Below are 19,507 nucleotides of genomic sequence, written 5' to 3'. Positions count from 1 at the left end.
TATTCTTTCAGCTGAATTTAAATCTTTTAGTAATAACATTCTGGAATCTTGTTGAAATTTGTAATACAAATAAGTATCGGTTTATTCTCATGGTAAAGACCAAAAAAACTGTGTTTTTAATTTAATTTTAACTGAACTGTTTTGACATGTTAAAGCATACCTCTAGGGCAGGTGGCACTTGAACTGGCACTGCATCATGATAGCCCTCAGAGTGTGTGCTTGTATGATGCTATTTGTGAACGGTGGATATTTCAAATAGCATGAAGCCACTGTAAGTACTTTGAGAGTGTCGGCATTGTTATAAAGTAGAAAACTTGGCAGCCAATTTGGACACAGCAAACTTCAACATACAGCAATGTGGTAATGATCTGAATAGCTGTTCAGATGTTGACTGGATAAAAATTTCTGAAGATGTTGCAATAACTCACTGCTGCTCTTCGAAATAGTGCCAGTGCATCCATCTGAGTAGGCAGATGGTCATGATATGCTGCATCTGAAAGATGGCATCTCTGGATGATCCCTCAGTGTCAGCCAGGTTTTGTGTTTTTTGCTTGTGTTCAAGCTCTGGAGTGGGGCTTACACCTGAAATCCAGTGATTCAACGATGAGCCATTCAGTAAACAGTATCCTTTTGTGTTCTTAATAAAAAGACACCTCATGTTGTCTGAGATAAATATGGGAATTTGAAAAAACAGTTCTTACTACATGGAAAGTAAAATTTGCCAGAAGCAGGTTTGAAAATTGATGTTTTGATGTCTTTTCAAAAGCAGGGAAACTCAGACTCTTCTAGTGTCTGATCCTTTCTACTTGAATTCTAAGAAGTGTAGGTCAGAAGCTTTTTATAGGATCTTGAATGATGTGGCTATGACGAGAAATCTGGGAGAAGTCCAGCAGGACCTACACGTGTCGCAAGCAATTAACAGCATTTCTAAGTTATAGGCATTCAGTCGAGGTTCTCATTAGCAGCAGTGAGATGCCTGTTAACAAGGATTATTGCTTGTTGGCCTTATTAACTGCACATTGACCTTATTATTATGCAGCTTCCAATCCTATCACCCACTTTGAGGATACACAATGATGACAATTGTCAACAGTAGGTCAGAGTGAGTAACTGATTCCAGTTCACTGCTTGCTCCTCTGGACCATTGTACATATCTGGCACTAGCATTTCAGAGTATGCTCCCTGGGCACTGGACACATCCAAAAACCTTACAGACATCTGTTCACCACTATGCACCTTCACAGCTCCTCTTCAATCCACTTGCGGAATGCTTCCTTATTTTAAAGCTACGTAAAATCATAGAATCCCGACAGTGTAGAAATTTCGGAGAGCATTGGCAACCATCATTGCAATGCTATTGCAAGGGCACTTTATATACAGGGATGGGGACCCAGCTCAGAGTGAACCGGACTGCATCTCGGCTATTTGCCTGTTTTCTGTGCACTTCTTCATTTTGAGCCTACCTGGATGCTCACAGCATCCCTAATTTGCCTTGCTCCCTCAGCCAGAGATACCAAACTCACAGTATGTCTGTCTTGCCTTTTGTTCAGTGCATACACAAAGCCAGGAAGCTTGTCATGGTTAAAATCAACAAGGAGAAAGTGAGGACTGCAGATGCTAGAGATCAGAGCTTAAAAATGTGTTGCTGGAAAAGCGCAGCAGGTCAGGCAGCATCAAAGGAACAGGAGAATTGATGTTTTGGGCATAAGCCCTTCTTCAGGAATCATTCCTGAAGAAGGGCTTATGCCCGAAACGTCGATTCTCCTGTTCCTTTGCTGCCTAACCTGCTGCGCTTTTCCAGCAACATTTTTAAGCTTGTCATGGTTGTCAATAATCCTCAGTCAAGAAAAGAAAGGGAACATTCAGTTGGGAGGTCCAGACTGATTTTCCTTCAGTCACTTGGAGGGTCCGCACAAGTTGATTAGTGAGTAGAAGCCATGCAGGGTTAGTACTAGTGTACTGCAGTAAGGTGAGTGAGTAAAGATGTTGCATGTGATGGTAAGAGTGGTAGAGCATGAGCCTTGGTGGGAGGTGGTTGCAGTAGCAGAGGTGGAGTGAATGTGAGCAAAGAGGGTTGTTGACATTCTTCTGATGGTATTATGCATTGCTCCAGATGACTTGGATGTGCTGAATGTTTTGAAAAACATAAAATATAAGTAAATTCCCTGGGCCAGATGGGATTTGGTTACTACAGGAAGTGAAGGAAGAGATTGCTGCACCTTGGCGATGATCTTTGTGTCCTCATTGTCCACTGGAGTAGTGCCAGATGATTGGAGGGTGGCAAATGTTATTCCTTTGTTCAAGAAAGTGAATAGAAATAATCTTGAGAATCACAGACCAGTCAGTTTTATGTCAGTGGTGGGAAAAGTATTGGAGAGGATTTGGAGAGACAGAATTTATGATTACTTGGAAAACCATAGTTTGATTAGAGATAGTCAGCATAGCTTTGTGAAGGGTAGGTCATGCCTCACAAAACTTATTGAATTATTTGAGGACATGACAAACACGTTTGATGAAGGTAAAATGTTGGATGTGGTGTACATGCATTTTAACAAGGCATTTGATAAGGTTCCCCATGGTAGGCACATTCCGAAAGCAAGGAGGTGTGGGATACAGGGAAACCTGTCTGTCTGGATACAGAATCGGCCGGTCCATAGAATAGAGGGTGGGTGGTAGATGGAAAGTATTTAGTCTGGGACTGAATGACCAGTGCTGTTCCGCAAGGGTTGTTCTGGGACCTCTGCTTTTGGGATTTTTATAAATGACTTGGATGAGGAAGTGGAAGGGTGGATTAGTAAGTTTGCCGATGACATAAAGGTTGGTGGAGTTGTGGACAGTGTGGAGGGCTGTTGTAGGTTGCAATGGGACATTGACAGGATGCAGAACTGGGCTAAGAAGTGCCAGATGGAGTTCAACTTGGAAAAGTATGAAGCCATTCACTTCGGAAGGTCAAATTTGAATGCAGAACACAGGGTTAAAGGCAGGATTCTTGGCATGTGGAGGAACAGAGGGACCTTGGGGTCCATGTCCATAGATCCTTCAAAATTGCCACACAGGTGGTTAGGGTTGTTAAGAAGGCATATAGTGTGTTGGCTTTCATTAGCAGGGGGATTGAGTTTAAGAGCTGCAAGCTCCTGCTGCAGCTCTATAGAGTCCCGGTTAGACCACACTTGGAATATTGTGTTCAGTTCTGATCGCCTCATTATAGGAAAGATGTGGAAGCTTTAGAGAGTGCAGAGGAGACTTACCAGGATGCTGCCTGGACTGGAGGGCATGCCATATGAAGAAAGGTTGAAGGAGGTAAGGCTTTTCTCATTGGAGCGAAAAAGGATGAGAGGTGACTTGTTAGAGGTGTACAAGATGTTGAGAGGGATAAATAGAATGGATAGCCAGAGATTATTTTCCATGGTGGAAATGTCTATCATGAGGGGGCATAATTCTTAAGGTAATTGGAGGAAGGTTTAGGGGAGATGTCAGAGGTAGGTTCTTTACTCAGAGTGAGGGTTATGTGGAATGTAGTGCCAGCAGTGATGGTGAAGTCCAATACGTTAGGGACATTTAAGCGACTCTTGGATAGGCACATGGAACATAGCTTTCATCATACTATGTAGGTTAGTCTGATCTTAGTATAGCATAAAAGGCTAGCACAATATTGAGGGCCACCGGGTCTGTACTGTGCTGTTCTGTTCTATTTTCTATGAACTGACTCACCGTACCTCTGCTGGCTCTGAGGGAAATTAATGCCCCTCCTTTGCAGCACTTAGTTAATCAGGACCTCCAGTTTCCTGTCCAAAAAGCAAGGTGCCAATTTCTCCTATCATGTCAAGACAAACGTTAGGAATTGTGCAGTATAGCTTTGGATTGAGTGCACAACAGAATTTGCAGATGGTGATGATGCCAGGAATGCAAATATCCTGGCAGTGGTGAACCTTTCTGATATTGCAAGTGTTAAAATTGGGCTCACATTGGATAGATATCACTGTTGCGCTATCATGAGAAAACCTGCTGGGCCTCGCAGAGGGAAACCCTGTGAAATTTGATAAAATTAACACTCAACTAATACATATTAAAATTCAGCCCCTACTGATTGACTGTATGAGCAAATTCAATTATTAGTACACCAAGTGTTGGTTACTCCTTGCAATTATTCTGGGAGGAAACAATGCATAATTGAAGTCTTGATTTTTGATACAGGCTGTAGTTTTGAAACAAAAATTGGGGATACTTCAACCACAAAAGACAATTAAGTAGTTGTCTTTAATCACTTGTCTCAAATGGTTTAATGAAAATATTTCAATATTTTTATTCAACTTTAGTTCAGATGTAATTTTAATGGAAAATGATTTTTTCGAGTGGAATGCTGAGATTTAATTGGTTTATCTTACTATCTTTTATTAAATGTTCTTGACCAATCATTTAGAATTAGTTATTTTCATTGCTGCAGGTGAAATTTTCCAGTGTGAGAGATAGTAAGACTTTTTATTTCCTGATATCTTTGTTCTGGTGTGGCTAGAATTGAGCACTCCTAACTGGTGCTTACAGACAGGAAACAGAGTTGTTTTGCTGAATTGTAAACTTAAAAGCTAAGAAATTGTATGGTTTGTATTAATTTTTTTGTTTCTGTTTAAACAGGTGAGACTTCAATGGCTTGACATAGATGTATTATCGAGTGTAAATAAAATACGCTGAATTTGACAAACTGGCAAGCATAAACCCATTTTAAAAAAACATAATATTTTTGTTTAATTTCGGAACTATACATTTGGCTGAATTCTGTTGAACCATGCATGGAAGTTCCCGGTCGGTGGGTAAAGTAGAGCAAAGTAACCAGAGCCCTGGACGCTCACCGAGGTTGCCACGATCACCACGTTTGGGTCACCGTCGAACAAACAGCACTGGGGGCAGTTCTAGTACCAGCATTGGTGGTGGTAGTGGGAAAACCCTGTCTATGGAGAACATACAGTCATTGAACGCTGCATACGCTACATCCGGCCCTATGTACCTCAGTGACCACGACCATGTTGGTACAGATTCCTCTAAAGCAACAATGACATTAGATAGAGCTTCTGGACGTTTACCATTTGGTGTGAGGATGACTACCATGGGAAGTAGCCCTAACATTGCTACGACTAGTGTGGCCAGTGATAGTATAGCTTTTGGAGAACAGCATTTGCCAACAGTAAGCCTGGCATCTACTGTCCCACACTCATTGAGGCAAGCTAGGGATAACACCATTATGGATTTGCAGTCACAGTTGAAGGAGGTCCTTCGTGAGAATGATGTGCTTCGCAAAGAGGTAGATGTGAAAGAAAGTAAGCTCAGCTCCTCAATGAACAGCATCAAAACATTTTGGAGTCCAGAGCTGAAGAAAGAACGAGCTCTCCGGAAAGATGAGGTGGCAAAGATGACCATTTGGAAGGAACAGTTTCGGGTTGTCCAGGATGAAAATCAGGTGAGCTTATCATTTTGAGTTTTGGAAGTTGTTTCTGAGATGTAAAATGATGGAAGGAAATGTGCTAAATTTACAAATTTAATAATAGAAGAAAGTGCTACAGATGATGAATATCTGAAACAGCAAATGGTGGAAATGCACACCATATTACTCGTCTTCCAGAAACACGTAATTTAATGTTTTATTTTTGGATCCTTTGAAATTTAAATCAATAAGTATATAGTTTATGAAGTGTTGTCTGGAATCTCCCTTGCCTGCAGCAGATAAATTAAGTTTAAGTGGATGTCAAATGCATAGAAATTAAATTTTTAGAAATTGTTATACATGTTCCATTGTTGGAATTTATATTTTCTTAATCTTCAAGCAGGAATGGGCTTTTAGGTGTCAAAAATGAGACTTATAATAAACATGCATAGACTGAGAGTTATGTGTAGGATATCTAGTAGAAGATGCAACACCTTGAGATTGAAATTCTTTGTCAAGAGAATTGCTTTAATAGTTTTGTTTTGATCAGCTCTCATTTTATACAGCAAAATGCATATTCTGATTTTGATGGCAGTGTTGCTGACCCTGCCCTAGCAATCAGAAATGTGATTGGAATGAGGTTGTTTAGATTTTCATATTATGCAGTCATGTATTTTGCTTATGATCCTAAGGACTTATATTGCCATTAACCAGTTGATGGTACCATCATTATGTCTGACACAAAGTAATATATCTGTTTTAGAATTGCCGTTTTGTATGAGAAACTTGTTCTCGTGAAAATTAGTGAATGTTTTGAGTAAATTGGACCATTTGTGAAGTTTCATAAAAATAGTAGATTCCTCGTAGTGTTGGTCTTTTGAGTCAGGATGTAGTGTTTCACCTCAACAATGGTATTTGTTCCTTGCAGCAGTGATTTATGTTTTACTTAGAGTTGTAGAACCTTATGGCATGGTCCAGTTTGTCGATGCTGACCGGACATCCAAATCTGACCTAGTTCTATTTGCCAGCATTTGGCCATGAGCCCTCCCAACCCTTCCTATTCAGATACCTATCTAGATGCCTTTTGAATGTTCTAATTGGACCAGCCTCCACCACTCCCTCGTTCCAAATATGCACCACGTGAAAAAGTTACCCCTCAGGTCCTTTTGAAATCTTTCCCCCCTCACCTTAAACCCATGCTGTCTAGTTTTGGACACCCTCACCCTATCCATGCCTGTCATGATTTTATAAACCTCTATAATATCAACCCTCAGCCTCTAATGTTCCAGGGAAAAAAGGCCACAGTATATTCAGCCTCTCTCTCCAACCCTCCAATCCCAGCAAAATCCTTGGAAATAGTTTTTGCACCCTTTCAAGTTTAACAACATAGTTCTTATGGAATGGCAACCAGAATTTTACACCACCCCCTTTGTGGGCATCACTTTTGTTGGTTAAGTGACGACTGACCCAATAATCACACCCACTCAAGCAACTGTCACCGCCCCCACCTCGAGCTCCAGCCCCGCTAGCTCCCATCCCTGCCATGTCTTCATCATTCCCCCAGACCAACACCTCACTGACAACGAACGTTTAGTCCTCAGTAAAGGCCTCACCTTTATCCCTGTATGATCCCAGATTAATGAGTTCAACACACACTATGACCCTGAACGTTTCCTCCTCCTCCACGTCCACATCAATGCCTACTTTTTCAACCAAAACACCTGCCCACCCACCGAGGACCCTTTCTTCCATCTCCAAAACACCCCATCTAACTGGATACCTTGTGCTGGCCTGTTACCCACCCTTGACCTCTTCATTTCAAACTGCTGCTGTGACATTGACAGCCTCAACCTGTCCAACTGCCTCACTCACTCTAACCTCTTGCCCTCACAACGCGCAGCCCTACACTCCCTCTGCTGCAACTCCAATGGCACCATCAAACCCGTAGACAAGGGGCGGGGGGAAGGCGCAGTGGTAGTGCGCCTCATCACCTCCTGGGGATCTCCCATCCACAGCTTTAAATCTCATTGTCCGTGAACCCTACAATGCCCGGTTCTACCACCTCCTGAAGATTCACAAACCTGACTGCCCTGGTCGACCCATTGTCTCAGTCTGCACCTGTTCCACTGAACTCCTTTCTTCCTACCTCGACACAGTCCTGTCCCTCTTTGTCCAGAAACTCCCCACCTATGTTCATGACGCCCCCCATGCCCTTTACCACCTCCAAGATTTTCATTTCTCAGGCCCTCAGCCTCATCTTCACCCTGGACATCCAATCCCTGTACACATTGATCTGCCACGACGAAGGTCTCCAAGCCCTCCGTTTCTTCCCCTCACACTGTTCCAACCAGTACCCTTCCACTGACACCCTCATCCGCCTGGCTAAACTGGTCCTCACCCTCAACAACTTCTCCTTCCAATCCTCCCTCTTCCTTCAAACCAAAGGGGTAACTATGGGCACCTGCATGGGACCCAGCTATGCCTGCCTGTTTGTTGGATATGTGGAACAGTCCATTTTCCACAGTTACACCAGCAACACCTCCCACCTGTTCCTCCGCTACATCGATGACTGTATCGGTGCTGCCTCGTGCTCCCATGAGGCGCTTGAACTTTACCAACACCTTTCACCCAAATTTCAAAATCACCTGGACCAACTCGGCAGCCTCCCTCCCCTTCCTGGACACCTCTATCACTGTCTTTGGCGACCGACTAACCATAGAAATATACTACAAACCCGACTCCCACAGCTACCTAGACTACATCTCCTCCCACCCTATCTGTAAAAAGGCCATCCCTCATTCCCAATTCCCCCACTGCATCTGTTCCCAGGATGACCAATTCCACCTCAGAGTCCCAGATGGCCGCCTCCTTCCACGATTGTAACTTCCCTTTCCATGTGGTCGATGATGACCTCCAGTGCAACTTCTCCATTTCTCACACCACCACGCTTGAACCCCACCCCTCCCAACGCAACAAGAACAGAACCCTCTCGCCCTCACCTTCCACCCCACCAACCTCTGCATACAACGCAGCATCCTCTGCCACCTCCAAGTGGACCCCACCACCAGAGATATATTTCCTTCCCCACCTCTATCAGCGTCTGAAAAGGCCATTCCCTCCACGACTCCCTCGTCAGGTCCACACCCCCCAATAGCCCACACCCCACTCCTGGCACCTTTCCCTGCCACCGCAGGAAGTGCAAAAACTGTGCCCAAACTACTCCCCTCACCTCCATCCAAGGCCCCAAGGGATCCATCCGCATCCGTCAGAAATTCACCTGTACCTCTACCAATGTCATCTACTGCATCTGTTGCACCTGGTGTGGTTGCCTCTACATCAGGGAGACAGGACACCTTCTTGCAGATCGTTTCAGCGAACATCTCTGGGACACCCATGCCTACCAACCCCACTTCCCCGTGGCTGAACACTTCAACTCCCCCTCCCACTTCAACAGGACATGCAGATCCTGGGCTACCTCCACCGTGAAACCGTTGCCACCTGACGCCTGAAGGAGGAACGCCTCACATTCGGCCTTGGGACCCTGCAACCACTTGGGATAAATGTGGGTTTCAACAGCTTCCTCATTCCCCCCCCCACATTATCCTAGCCAAAGCCTCCAACTCCGGACCCATCCATCACACTCCCCTCTGGCCTATCATCTTCTCTCTCACCTTCATTCGCCTATCGATTTCCTAGCTACCCCCCTCACATTTATCTCTCAGCCCCGACCCTCAAGCCTCATTCATGATGAAGGGCTTATGGCCAAAACGTTGATTCTGCTGCTCCTCGGGTGCTGCCTGATCTGTGCTTTTCCAGCACTACACTCTCGACAATATTCTAAACATAACCTCACCAGTGTTCTGTACAGTTGCAACATGGCTTTCCAACTCTGATACTCAATGCGTTGGCCAATTAAGACAAGTGTGCCAAATGTTGTCTTCACACTCTCTCTATCTCCAATTTCACTTTGACGGCACTATGCATTTGCACACCTAGGTCTCTTTCTTTGGCAATACTCCCCAAGGCTGACCATTAGCAGTATAAGTCCTGTCCTGGTTTGCCTTACCAAAATGCAACACCTTTTACATTTATCTAAATTAAACTCCATCTGCCTCTCCTGGGTCCATTGGCCCATCTATTCAAGGTTTCATTGTTCTCTGAGAAATTTTCTTCACTGTCCACTACACCACCTATTTTGGAGTTATCTACACATTTAGTAACCATGCCTCCTATTTTCACATCCAAATCATTTATATGAGCGATGAAAATTCAAGAGTATTTCATTGTCTGGAGGGTACTTGTGATATTCCAGAGATTTGAAATGGTTATTATATGCTTGTGATCTGTGAGCATTACTATCATATTGGTGTGTTGAAAATCAGTTTGCTTTCTCTTCCTTGGCTTATCATTATATCTTTGCCTCTGCCCAGTTCATCAGTGTGTGCTCTCTCTGACTTTCCTTACTCGACTTTGTGGCACATTTTTAATTTCTCTTCCTTTGATCTCTGTAAGGTATTTTGTATGATGATGTTCATTTGAAATCCTATTCCATTTCGTGCGTAAAATTTGATTTTCTCCGTAATATCTTTGATAGAACAAAGTCCGGGTCTGCTGCGTGTCTTTCTGGGTGTTAGAGGTTTTGAGTTGGAAAAGTGCTGATATAGGAGTCCTGGTGAATTGTCACAGTGCGTTTTATGGATGGTAAACAATACTGCTACTGTACATTGTTGGCAGAGGACGTGAATGTTGAAGGTGTTAGATTGGGGTACAATCAAGCAACCTTCTTTGATCTGGATGGTGTCATTGACGTTGCCCTCACCCAGACAAGTCACATGCTTGATACATGCCTTGAGGATGGTGGGCTGGCTTTGAGGAGTCATGAGGTGAGTTACTTGCTGTACAATTCCCAACTTCTTTCTTGTTCTTGCAGCCACAATATTTATTGATAACAGGGATTCAGTGATGGTAATGCCATTGAATAGCAAGGGCCGATAGTTAGATTCTCTCCTGTTTGAGATGATCATTGTCTGGCACGTATGTGGTGAATATTGCTCACTACTTATGACCCCAAATCTGAATGTTGTCCAGACTTCGCTGTGTTTGAACACAAACAGTTTCAGGATGTGAGGCGATACACATTGTGCTGAACTTTGCACAATAGTCAGCAAACATTCCCACATCAAGTTAATGAGGGAAGGTCTTTTGATGTAATTAAAGATGATATGGCTGTGGGCACTACCCTAAGAAACTCCTGGTGTGTTATCCTGTAGTTGAGATGATCGATCGCCAATAACCACAATCTTCCTTTTTGTGCTAGGTTTGACTCCAACCAACAAGAAATGTTACTTGATTCCAGTTTTGCTAGGGCTCCTTGATGCAGTGCTTGATCAGGTACTGCATGGTGTCAAGGGCAGTCACCCTTCTTTTCCCCTCTGAAGTTAATCTCTTTGTTGCAATGTCTGGATCAATGGTGTAATGATGCTCAAAAGATGATAGCACTGTTGATGACTCCTTCTGTGAGAATACATTGGGGCAGTAATTGGCTGGAATGGATTTATCTAGCTTTTTGTAGACAGGACGTAACTGGACAATTTTCCACATTGCTCGGTTGATGCCAGTGTTGTAATTGTACTGGAGCAGAGGTGTAGCTAGTCCTGGAGGACAAGTCTTTATTATTATTGCTGAAATGTTATCACAGTCCAAAAGCCTTTGCAATATTTGTTGCCTTCATCCACTTCTTGACATCACTTATGGCAAATTGAGCTGGTTGAAGACTGGTGTCTATGCTGAGAGGCAAGATGGATCTTCCACTTGGCACTTCTGGTTGAAGATGCTTGCGAATTTTGCTTCATCCTTGTGTTTCATACTGATATGCCAGGCTGCCCAATTATTGATGATGGTGATTGTGATGATGATTGTGGAACTTCCTCGTCTTTCCACCGAGTTGGCTTGTTCTGTGTGGATTCCATCTGGTACTCTGGTTCCCTCCTATGGTCTAAAGATGTGCTGGCTGAATGGATTGGCCATGCTAAATTGCCTCGTAGTGTCCAGGAATGTGTAGGCTAAGTCGTTTAGTCAATGTAAATGCACATTCATGGGGATATGCTGTGGTGCTTTGGGAGGATTGGTGTAGTCTTGATATGCTGAATGGCCTGTATCCGCAAAAATGGATTCTATGATACTATTCTCTGATTCAAAACTGTTCACATCTCGACACATAGAAAAGTACAGCACAGAACAGGCCCTTTGGCCCAAGATGTTGTGCTAAGGATTAATCCTAATGTAAAATAAAATAACTTAACCTACACACCACTCAATTCACTGCTATAATGTGCATGTCCAGCAGTCGCTTAACTGTCCCTAACGACTCTGCTACAACCACCACCACTGGCAACGCATTCATAACTCTCTGCATAAAGAACCTTCCTCTGATGTCCCCTCTATATGTTTCTCCTAATATCTTAAAGCTATGACCCCTCATGCTAGTCAATCCTGCCCTGGGGAAAAGTCTCTGGCTATTGATTCTCTCCATGCCTCTCATTATTTTGTACACCTCAATCAGTTCTCCTCCCTTCCTCCTTCTCTCCAGAGAGAAAAGTCCGAGCTTAGTCAACCTCGCTTCATAAGGCAGCATCCTGGTAGACCTTCCTTGCACCATCGCCAAAGCCTCTTTCTTTCCTATAGTTGGATGACCAGAAGTGGACACAATATGCCAAGTGTGGTCTCACCAGGGACTTGTAGAGCTGTAGCAAAACCTCGTGGCTCTTAAAAACAATCCCCATGTTAATGAAAGCCAAAACACACATGCTTTCTTAACAACCCTATCCACTTGGGTGGCAACTTTGAGGGATCTATGTACTTGCACACCCAGATCCCTCTGTTCCTCCACACTGCCAAGAATCCTGTCTTTAATCCTATAATTAGCAGTCAAGTTCGACCTTCCAAAATGCATCACTTCGCATTTATCCAGGTTGAACTCCATCTGCCATTTCTCAGCCCAGCTCTGCATCCTGTCTATGTTGCGCTGCAGCCTGCAATAGCCCTCGATACTATCAATGGCACCTCCAACCTTTTGTGTCATCTGCAAATTTACGAACCCACCCCTCAACCTCCTCATCAAAGTCATTTATAAAAGCTACAAAGAGCAGAGGCCCAAGAACAGAGTCCTGTGGACCCCACTCAACACTGACCTCCAGACAGAATGCTTTCTATCTACAACCACTCTCTGCCTTCTGTCAGCCAGCCAATTCTGAGTCCAGATAGCCAAATCTCCCTGTATCCCATACTTCCTGACTTTATAAATGAGCCTACCATGGGGAACCCTATCAAATGCCTTGCTGAAGTCCATATACACCACATCCACTGCTCGACCTGCGTTGACCTGTCTTGTCACCTCAAAGAACTCAATAAGATTATGACCTGCCCCTTACAAAGCCATGCTGACTGCCTTTAATCATACTCTGCTTTTCCAAATAGTCATAAATCCTATCCCTCAGAATTCTTTCCAAGACATTGCTGACCACAGACGTAAGACTGACTGGTCTGTGATTGCCAGGGATTTCCTTGTTACCCTTCTTGAAAAGAAGAACAACATTTGCCTCGTTCTAATCCTCCGATACGACTCCTGTGGAGAGTGAGGAAGCAAAGAAGCAAAGATCTTCGCCAATGGCTTAGCAACCTCTTTTCTTACTTCCCGGAGCAGCCTAGGATAAATCTAGTCTGGCCCTGGGGCCTTATCAATCTTACTTTTTGCCAATATTTCCAGCACATCGAATTCATCAATCTTGATCTGGTCAAGACTGTATCTCAGCTCCTCAAAGTTCTCATTCACAACAAGTTCCCTTTTCTTGGTGAAAACCGAAGCAAACAAAACTTATTTAAGGCTTCCCCTATCTGTTCAGACTGCACCCGCAAGTTCCCTACACTGTCCCTGATCGGCCCTATCTTCTCCCTGATCATTCTCTTATTCATCGCGTATGAGTAAAATGCCTTTGAGCGCTCCCTAATCCTTCTTGCCAAGCCTTTCTTGTGCCCCCTGATGGCTCTCTGTCTATTTCTGAGCTCCTTTATAGCAAGCTTGTAATCCTGGAAAGCTGTGCTAGATCCTCGCATCCTCCACCTTACGTAAGCGGCCTTCTTCTTTTTGATGAGAAGCTCCTCTGTTCTCATCATCCAAGACTCCTTAATCTTACCCCTCCTTACCTGTCTCAGAGGAACAAATTTGTGCATCTCTCACAACAACTGCTCCTTAAACAGTCTCCACATGTCTGTTGTCGCCCTTCAGTGGGACAAATGCTCCCAGTCTATACTTCCCAACTCCTGTCGGATAGCATCATTGTTTCCTTTTGCCCAATTAAATATCTTCCCTCAATAACTGCTACTTTCCCTTTCCAAGGCTGTGGTAAATGTGAGGCAATTGTGGTCACTGTCACCAAAGTGTTCTCCCACCGCGGGATCTGACACCTGTCCTGGTTCATTGCTGAGCACCAAATCCAAAATAGTGTCTCCCCTCGTCGGCCTGTCTACATACTGAGTAAGGAAACCCTCCTGAACACACCTGACAAAAACTGCTCCGTCCAAACCATCTGCACTAAGGAAGTTCCAGTTGATGTTGGAAAAGTTGAAATCACCCATAACAACAACCCTGCTACATCTGCATTTTTCCAAAATCTGCCTGCCTATGAGTTCTTCACTCTCTCTACTGCTATTAGGGAGTCTGTAGAAAACCCCCAATGAGGTGGCTGTTCCTTTGCTGTTCCTAACTTCCACTCATACTGACTCAGTAGACAAACCTTCCTCAACAATCTTCATTTCTGTAACTGTGATGCACTCTCTGATTAGCAATGCTGCATCCCCTCCTCTTTTTACACTCTCCCTGCTCTTTTTAAACATGCTAAACCCTGGAACATGAAGCAACCATTCCTGTCCCTTGAAACCCTTGTCTCCGTTATGGCCACATCATTGCCCCAAGTACAGATCCATGCTCTAAGTTTGTCATACTTTATTTCTGACACTCCAGGCGTTTAAAGCAGACTTTAACCAATCCCTTTGTTTCATCGCGTGAGAAACCTTCCTGATTAATTCACTACATCCTGTCACTGCCCCATCTACAATTGCCCCCCCCTCTCAGATATGTCGCTCTGATTCCCACCCCTCTGCCAAACTAGTTTAAACCCTCCCAAACCACACGAGCAAATCTCCCACCCAGGACGTTTGTGTCCCTCCAGTTCAGGTGCAACCCGTCCTTTATGTACAGGTTCCACCTTCCCCAGAAGGTATCCCAATGGTCTATGTATCTGAAGCCCTCCCTCCTGCACCAGCTTCTCAGCCATGTGTTAAGCTGCATTCACTGACTGTTCCTCACCTTGCTGTCTTGTGGCACAGGTAGCAAACCTGAGATCACTATTCTACTTGTCCTGCTCTTCAGCTTCCAACCTAGCTCTCTGTAGTTACTTTTCAAATCCTCAATTCCTTTCCTGGCTACATCATTGGTGCCAATATGTACCATGATTTCTGGCTGTTCACCCTCCCCCTTCAGAATCCTGTAAACCTGATCGGCAACATCCCGGATCCTGGCACCGGGGAGGCAGCATGTCTTCCGGGAGTCCCGGTCCTGACCACAAATTCTCCTGTCAATCCGTCTAACATTGAGTCCCCTACCACTAGCGCTTTTCTATTATCCTCCCTTCTCTTCTGAGCCACAGTGCCAGGCTCAGTGCCAGAGACCTGACAACTATGACTTACCCCAGTAGGCCATTCCCACCAGCAGTATCCATAACGATATACTTATTGCTGAGGGAAAAGGCCGCAGGAGATCCCTGCCCAATCTGTTGCTTCCCTTTCCTCCCCCTGACTGTAACCCAGCTGTCCTTATCCTGTGTCTGAGGAGTGACCATCTCCCTGTACATCCTCTCAATTTCTCTCAGCCTCCCCGATGATCCATAGTTCATCCGGCTCCAGCTTCAGTTCCCTAACTCTGTTTTCCACTAGCTGGAGTTGGATGCACTTCCCACAGATGTAGTTGGCAGAGACATGTGAAGTGTCTCTCACCTGCCACATTCTGCAGGAGGAACATGCAACTGCCCTGACATCCATATCCCGCTACTCTGGAAGCCCGCACAGGGCGAAACAAAAGAAGAGAAGAAAAAAAAATTCCTTTTATGTAAATATAGCATTTGAACATGTTTAGGAATTTAGAAATTAATTTCTTAATTAATTAATTAACATTATATTAGGAAAATAGAAGGAATTGGGGATTGTTGGGGATGCGGGAGAGAAGCACAGAACTAGTTGAATTAATATCGAGTACAAACAAATGTTTTTTTGAGGCAAATTATCTCAAGCACGGAATGTTGCTCTGAGGTCGTGTGGCAGCAGTGCCACTATCATGTTGACTGGGAATGTTACTAGACTGGACGACTGAAAGAACATGTAAGACAGTAATTTTGCTTTCAGTAATTCTTCTCCTGACTCCCCAAACCCATTCTGCCCAAGAAGGCACAAGCAGAACACCCTTCTTGGTTGGTTGCCCCATTCTCTACTTAAATTGATCCCTTGCCCCGTCATTGGTGTATTGTAAGTGGATGGAGTATTATCCACAGGTTACACTTCAACTTTTTAAGCCTGCTTTGACAACACTACCTGTGACCTCTACCACCTAGAAAACACAAGGATGACAAGTGAAAAAGAACACCTTCTGCAGTTTCCCTCCAAGTTTCAGTCTCCAGTCCAGAACTTAGATTGTCATGCCTTTATTTGTCACTGTCAAAATCCTAGGACCTGCTGTGGGCATACTAACATTACCAGCAATATGTTCAAAAAGACAGTTCATCATTGCATTCTCCAGGGGAAGTAGGAATGATAATAAATTCTTCCCTTGCTGGTGATGCTTTTATAAAAGACCTGTGAAATGGATGTTGCTGGTTGGGCTACATTTATTGCCCATCTCTAATTGCCTCATAGTCAGTTAAGAGTCAACCACATTGTTGTGGGTTTGAAGTCGCATGTAGCCCTGTGGGCTAGGTTGAGACATTAGTGAATGAGATGGTTTTTTCCAACAATCATCAAAGATATTATGTTCACTATTAGACTCTTAATTGCACATTTTTATTGAATTCAAATGCTCCATCTACAATGGGCTTCCAAACCTGGGTCTCAGGATGAATAGCAAAAACAGAAATTGCTGGAGAAACCCAGCAGGTCTGGCAGTATATGTGGAGGGAAAGCAGAGTTAATAGTTTGAATTCATTGACCCTTCTTCAGAACTCTGGATTCATACCCTTTATCGATAATACCTTGAGACCATCCTCTTCTCATAATCTCCCACAAATGAATCATAAATTTTTTAAATTTATTGAACTGCAAGCTGTTGCATGTGTTGAAATGAGGTTCCTGAATTAGGTTAAATCATAAATGATATTTACTTTACCAAATATTTTATTATTTATTTCTTTTGTTGATAGAATACTGTAACAAACAATGAAGACCTAGTTAGAACATAGAACACAGACGAATACAGTGCAAAACAGGCCTTTCGGCCCCTAATGTTGTGCCGACCTGTGAACTATTCTCAGCTCATCCCCCTATACTATCCCCAAATCATCCATGTGCTTATCTAATGATTGTTTAAATCTTCCTAATATGGCTGAGTTGACTACATTAGCAGGTAGAGCATTCCACGTCCTTACCACACTCTGCGTAAAGAACCTGCCTCTGTCATCTGTCTTAAATCTATCACCCCTCAATTTGTAGCTATGCCCCCTTGTACAAGCTGACATCATCATCCTAGGGAAAAGACTTTCACTGTCTACCCTATCTAATCCTCTGATCATCTTGTATGTCTCTATCAAATCCCCTCTTAGCCTTTTTCTTTCCAATGAGGATAGACCCAAGTCTCCCAGCCTTTCCTCATAAGACCTTCCCTCCAGACTAGGCAACATCCTGGTAAATCTCCTCTGCACCTTTCCCAATGCTTCCACATCCTTCCTGAAATATGGGGACCAGAACTGTATGCAATATTCCAAGTGTGGCCGTACCAGCGTTTTGTATAATTGTAGCATGATGTTGCAGCTCCAGAACTCTACAAATGAAAGCTAACACATTGTATGCCTTCTTAACAGCACTATCCACCTGGGTGGCATCTTCCAGGGATCTATGTACAAGGACTCCAAGATCCCTCTGCACATCCACACTACAAAGAATCGTTCCATTGACCCAGTACTCTGCCTTCCTGTTATTCTTCCCAAAGTGCATCGCCTCACATTTAGCGGTATTGAACTCCATTTGCCACTCCTCAGCCCAATTCTACAGTTTATCCAAGTTCCCCTGCAACCTGTAACGTTCTTCCAACCTGTCCACTATTCCATCGACTTTAGTATTGTCTGCAAATTTACTAATCCATCCACCTATACCTGCGACTAAGTCATTTATAAAAATGATAAACAGCAATGCTTCCAAAACAGATCCTGTGGCACACCACAGCAACTGGACTCCAGGCTGAATATTTCCATCAACCACCACTTGCTGCCTTCTTTCAGAAAGCCAGTTTCTAATCCAAATTGCTAAATCACCCTCAATCCCATGCCTCTGCATTTTCTCCAATAGCCTACCATGTGGAACCCTTATCAAAGGCATTACTGAAGTCCATGTATACCACATCAACTGCCCTACCCTCATCTACGTTTGGTCACCTTTTCAAAAAAACAGAGGTTTGTGAAACACGACCTGCCCTTGACAACACCATGTTAACTATCTGAAATCAAATTGTTGCTTGCTCAACGATTATGAATCTTTATAATCCTTTCCAAAACCTTTCCTACATAGAAGTAAGGCTCACTGGTCTATAATTACCTGGGTCATCTCTGTTGACCTCCTTGAACAAGGGCATAAAATTTGCAATCCTCCAGTCCTCTGGTACTAAACCTGTAGACAATGACGACTCCAATATCAAAGCCAAAGACTCTGCTATCTCCTCCCTAGCTTCCCAAAGAATCCTCTGATAAATCCCATCCGGCCCAGAAGACTTCTCTACTTTCACTTCTTCTAGAATTGATAACACCTGTTTGTAACTAACCTTGATCCTTTCTAGTCTAATATCTCCTACCTCATTCTTCTCCTTGACAATGTTCTCCTTTTCCTGAGTGAAAACCGATGAGAAATGTTCGTTTAGCACCTCTCCAATCTCCATAGGGTCCACACTCAACTTCCCACTTCTGTCTTTGACTGGGCATATTCCTACCCTAATCATCCTTTTATTCCTCTCATACCAATATAAAGCTTTACGGTTCTCCTTTATTCTCTTTGCTCTTCTTAACTCTCTCTTCAAATCCTTCTTAGTTGACCTGTAACTCTCCATCGCCTCATCAACACATAAACTGCCTCCTTCTTCTTAACAAGAAATGCAATTTCTGTAGTAAACCACGGTTCCCTTACCTTATCACTTCCTCCCTGCCTGACAGGGACATACCTATCAAGGACACGCAATATCTGTTCCTTAAACCAGTTCCACATTTCCATTGTCTGCATCCTCTGCATTTTGCTACCCCTTTCTATGCATCCTAATTCTTGCCTAATCACATTATAATTACCCTTGCCCCATCAATAACTCTTGACCTGTGGCATGTATCTATCTCTTTCCATCGCGAAACTAAACATAACTGAATTATGGTTACTGTCTCCAAAGTGCCCACCTACAACTAAATCAAACCCCTGGCCTGGTTCATGACCAAACACCAGATCCAATGTGGCCTCCCCTCTTGTCGGCCCTTTGAGATACTGTGTCAGGAACCCCTCCTTTACACATTGGACAAAAACTGATCCATCCAATGTACTAGAGTTCTAGCATTTCCAGTCAATGTTGGGGAAGTTAAAGTCCCCATAATTACCACCCTTATTCCTTTCACTCCTACCAAGAATAATTTTGCTAGTCCTTTCTTCCACCTCCCTGGAACTCTACAGCGGTTTATAAAAGACTCCAAGCAGTGTGACCTCTCCTCTCCTGTATCTAACCTCAGACCACACTACCTCAGCAGACGAGTCCTCATCAAAAATTCTCTCAGCCACCATTATACTATCCTTGACTAAAAAGGCCAC

The 19,507-nt window shown here is 43.7% G+C and overlaps 1 protein-coding gene across 5 annotated transcripts in view; it reads left to right on the top strand.

The window, feature by feature from the left end:
* Positions 1-19,507, top strand: part of LOC140458142 (ELKS/Rab6-interacting/CAST family member 1-like) — a 917,474-nt gene that overhangs the window by 16,776 nt on the left and 881,191 nt on the right. For all 5 annotated transcript variants that reach the window (XM_072552282.1, XM_072552281.1, XM_072552285.1 and 2 more), the window contains exon 2: positions 4,633-5,452. In XM_072552282.1, coding sequence (XP_072408383.1) covers positions 4,784-5,452 — 669 coding nt within the window. In that variant the 5' untranslated portion in view covers positions 4,633-4,783. The remainder of the gene's footprint in view (positions 1-4,632; positions 5,453-19,507) is intronic.

This window comes from Chiloscyllium punctatum, chromosome 32 (genome assembly GCF_047496795.1).
Source record: "Chiloscyllium punctatum isolate Juve2018m chromosome 32, sChiPun1.3, whole genome shotgun sequence".
In the NCBI taxonomy this organism is placed as follows: domain Eukaryota; kingdom Metazoa; phylum Chordata; class Chondrichthyes; order Orectolobiformes; family Hemiscylliidae; genus Chiloscyllium; species Chiloscyllium punctatum.
The sequence above is the reverse complement of the archived record's forward strand: the minus strand, read 5'-3'. Positions and strand labels throughout refer to the sequence as shown.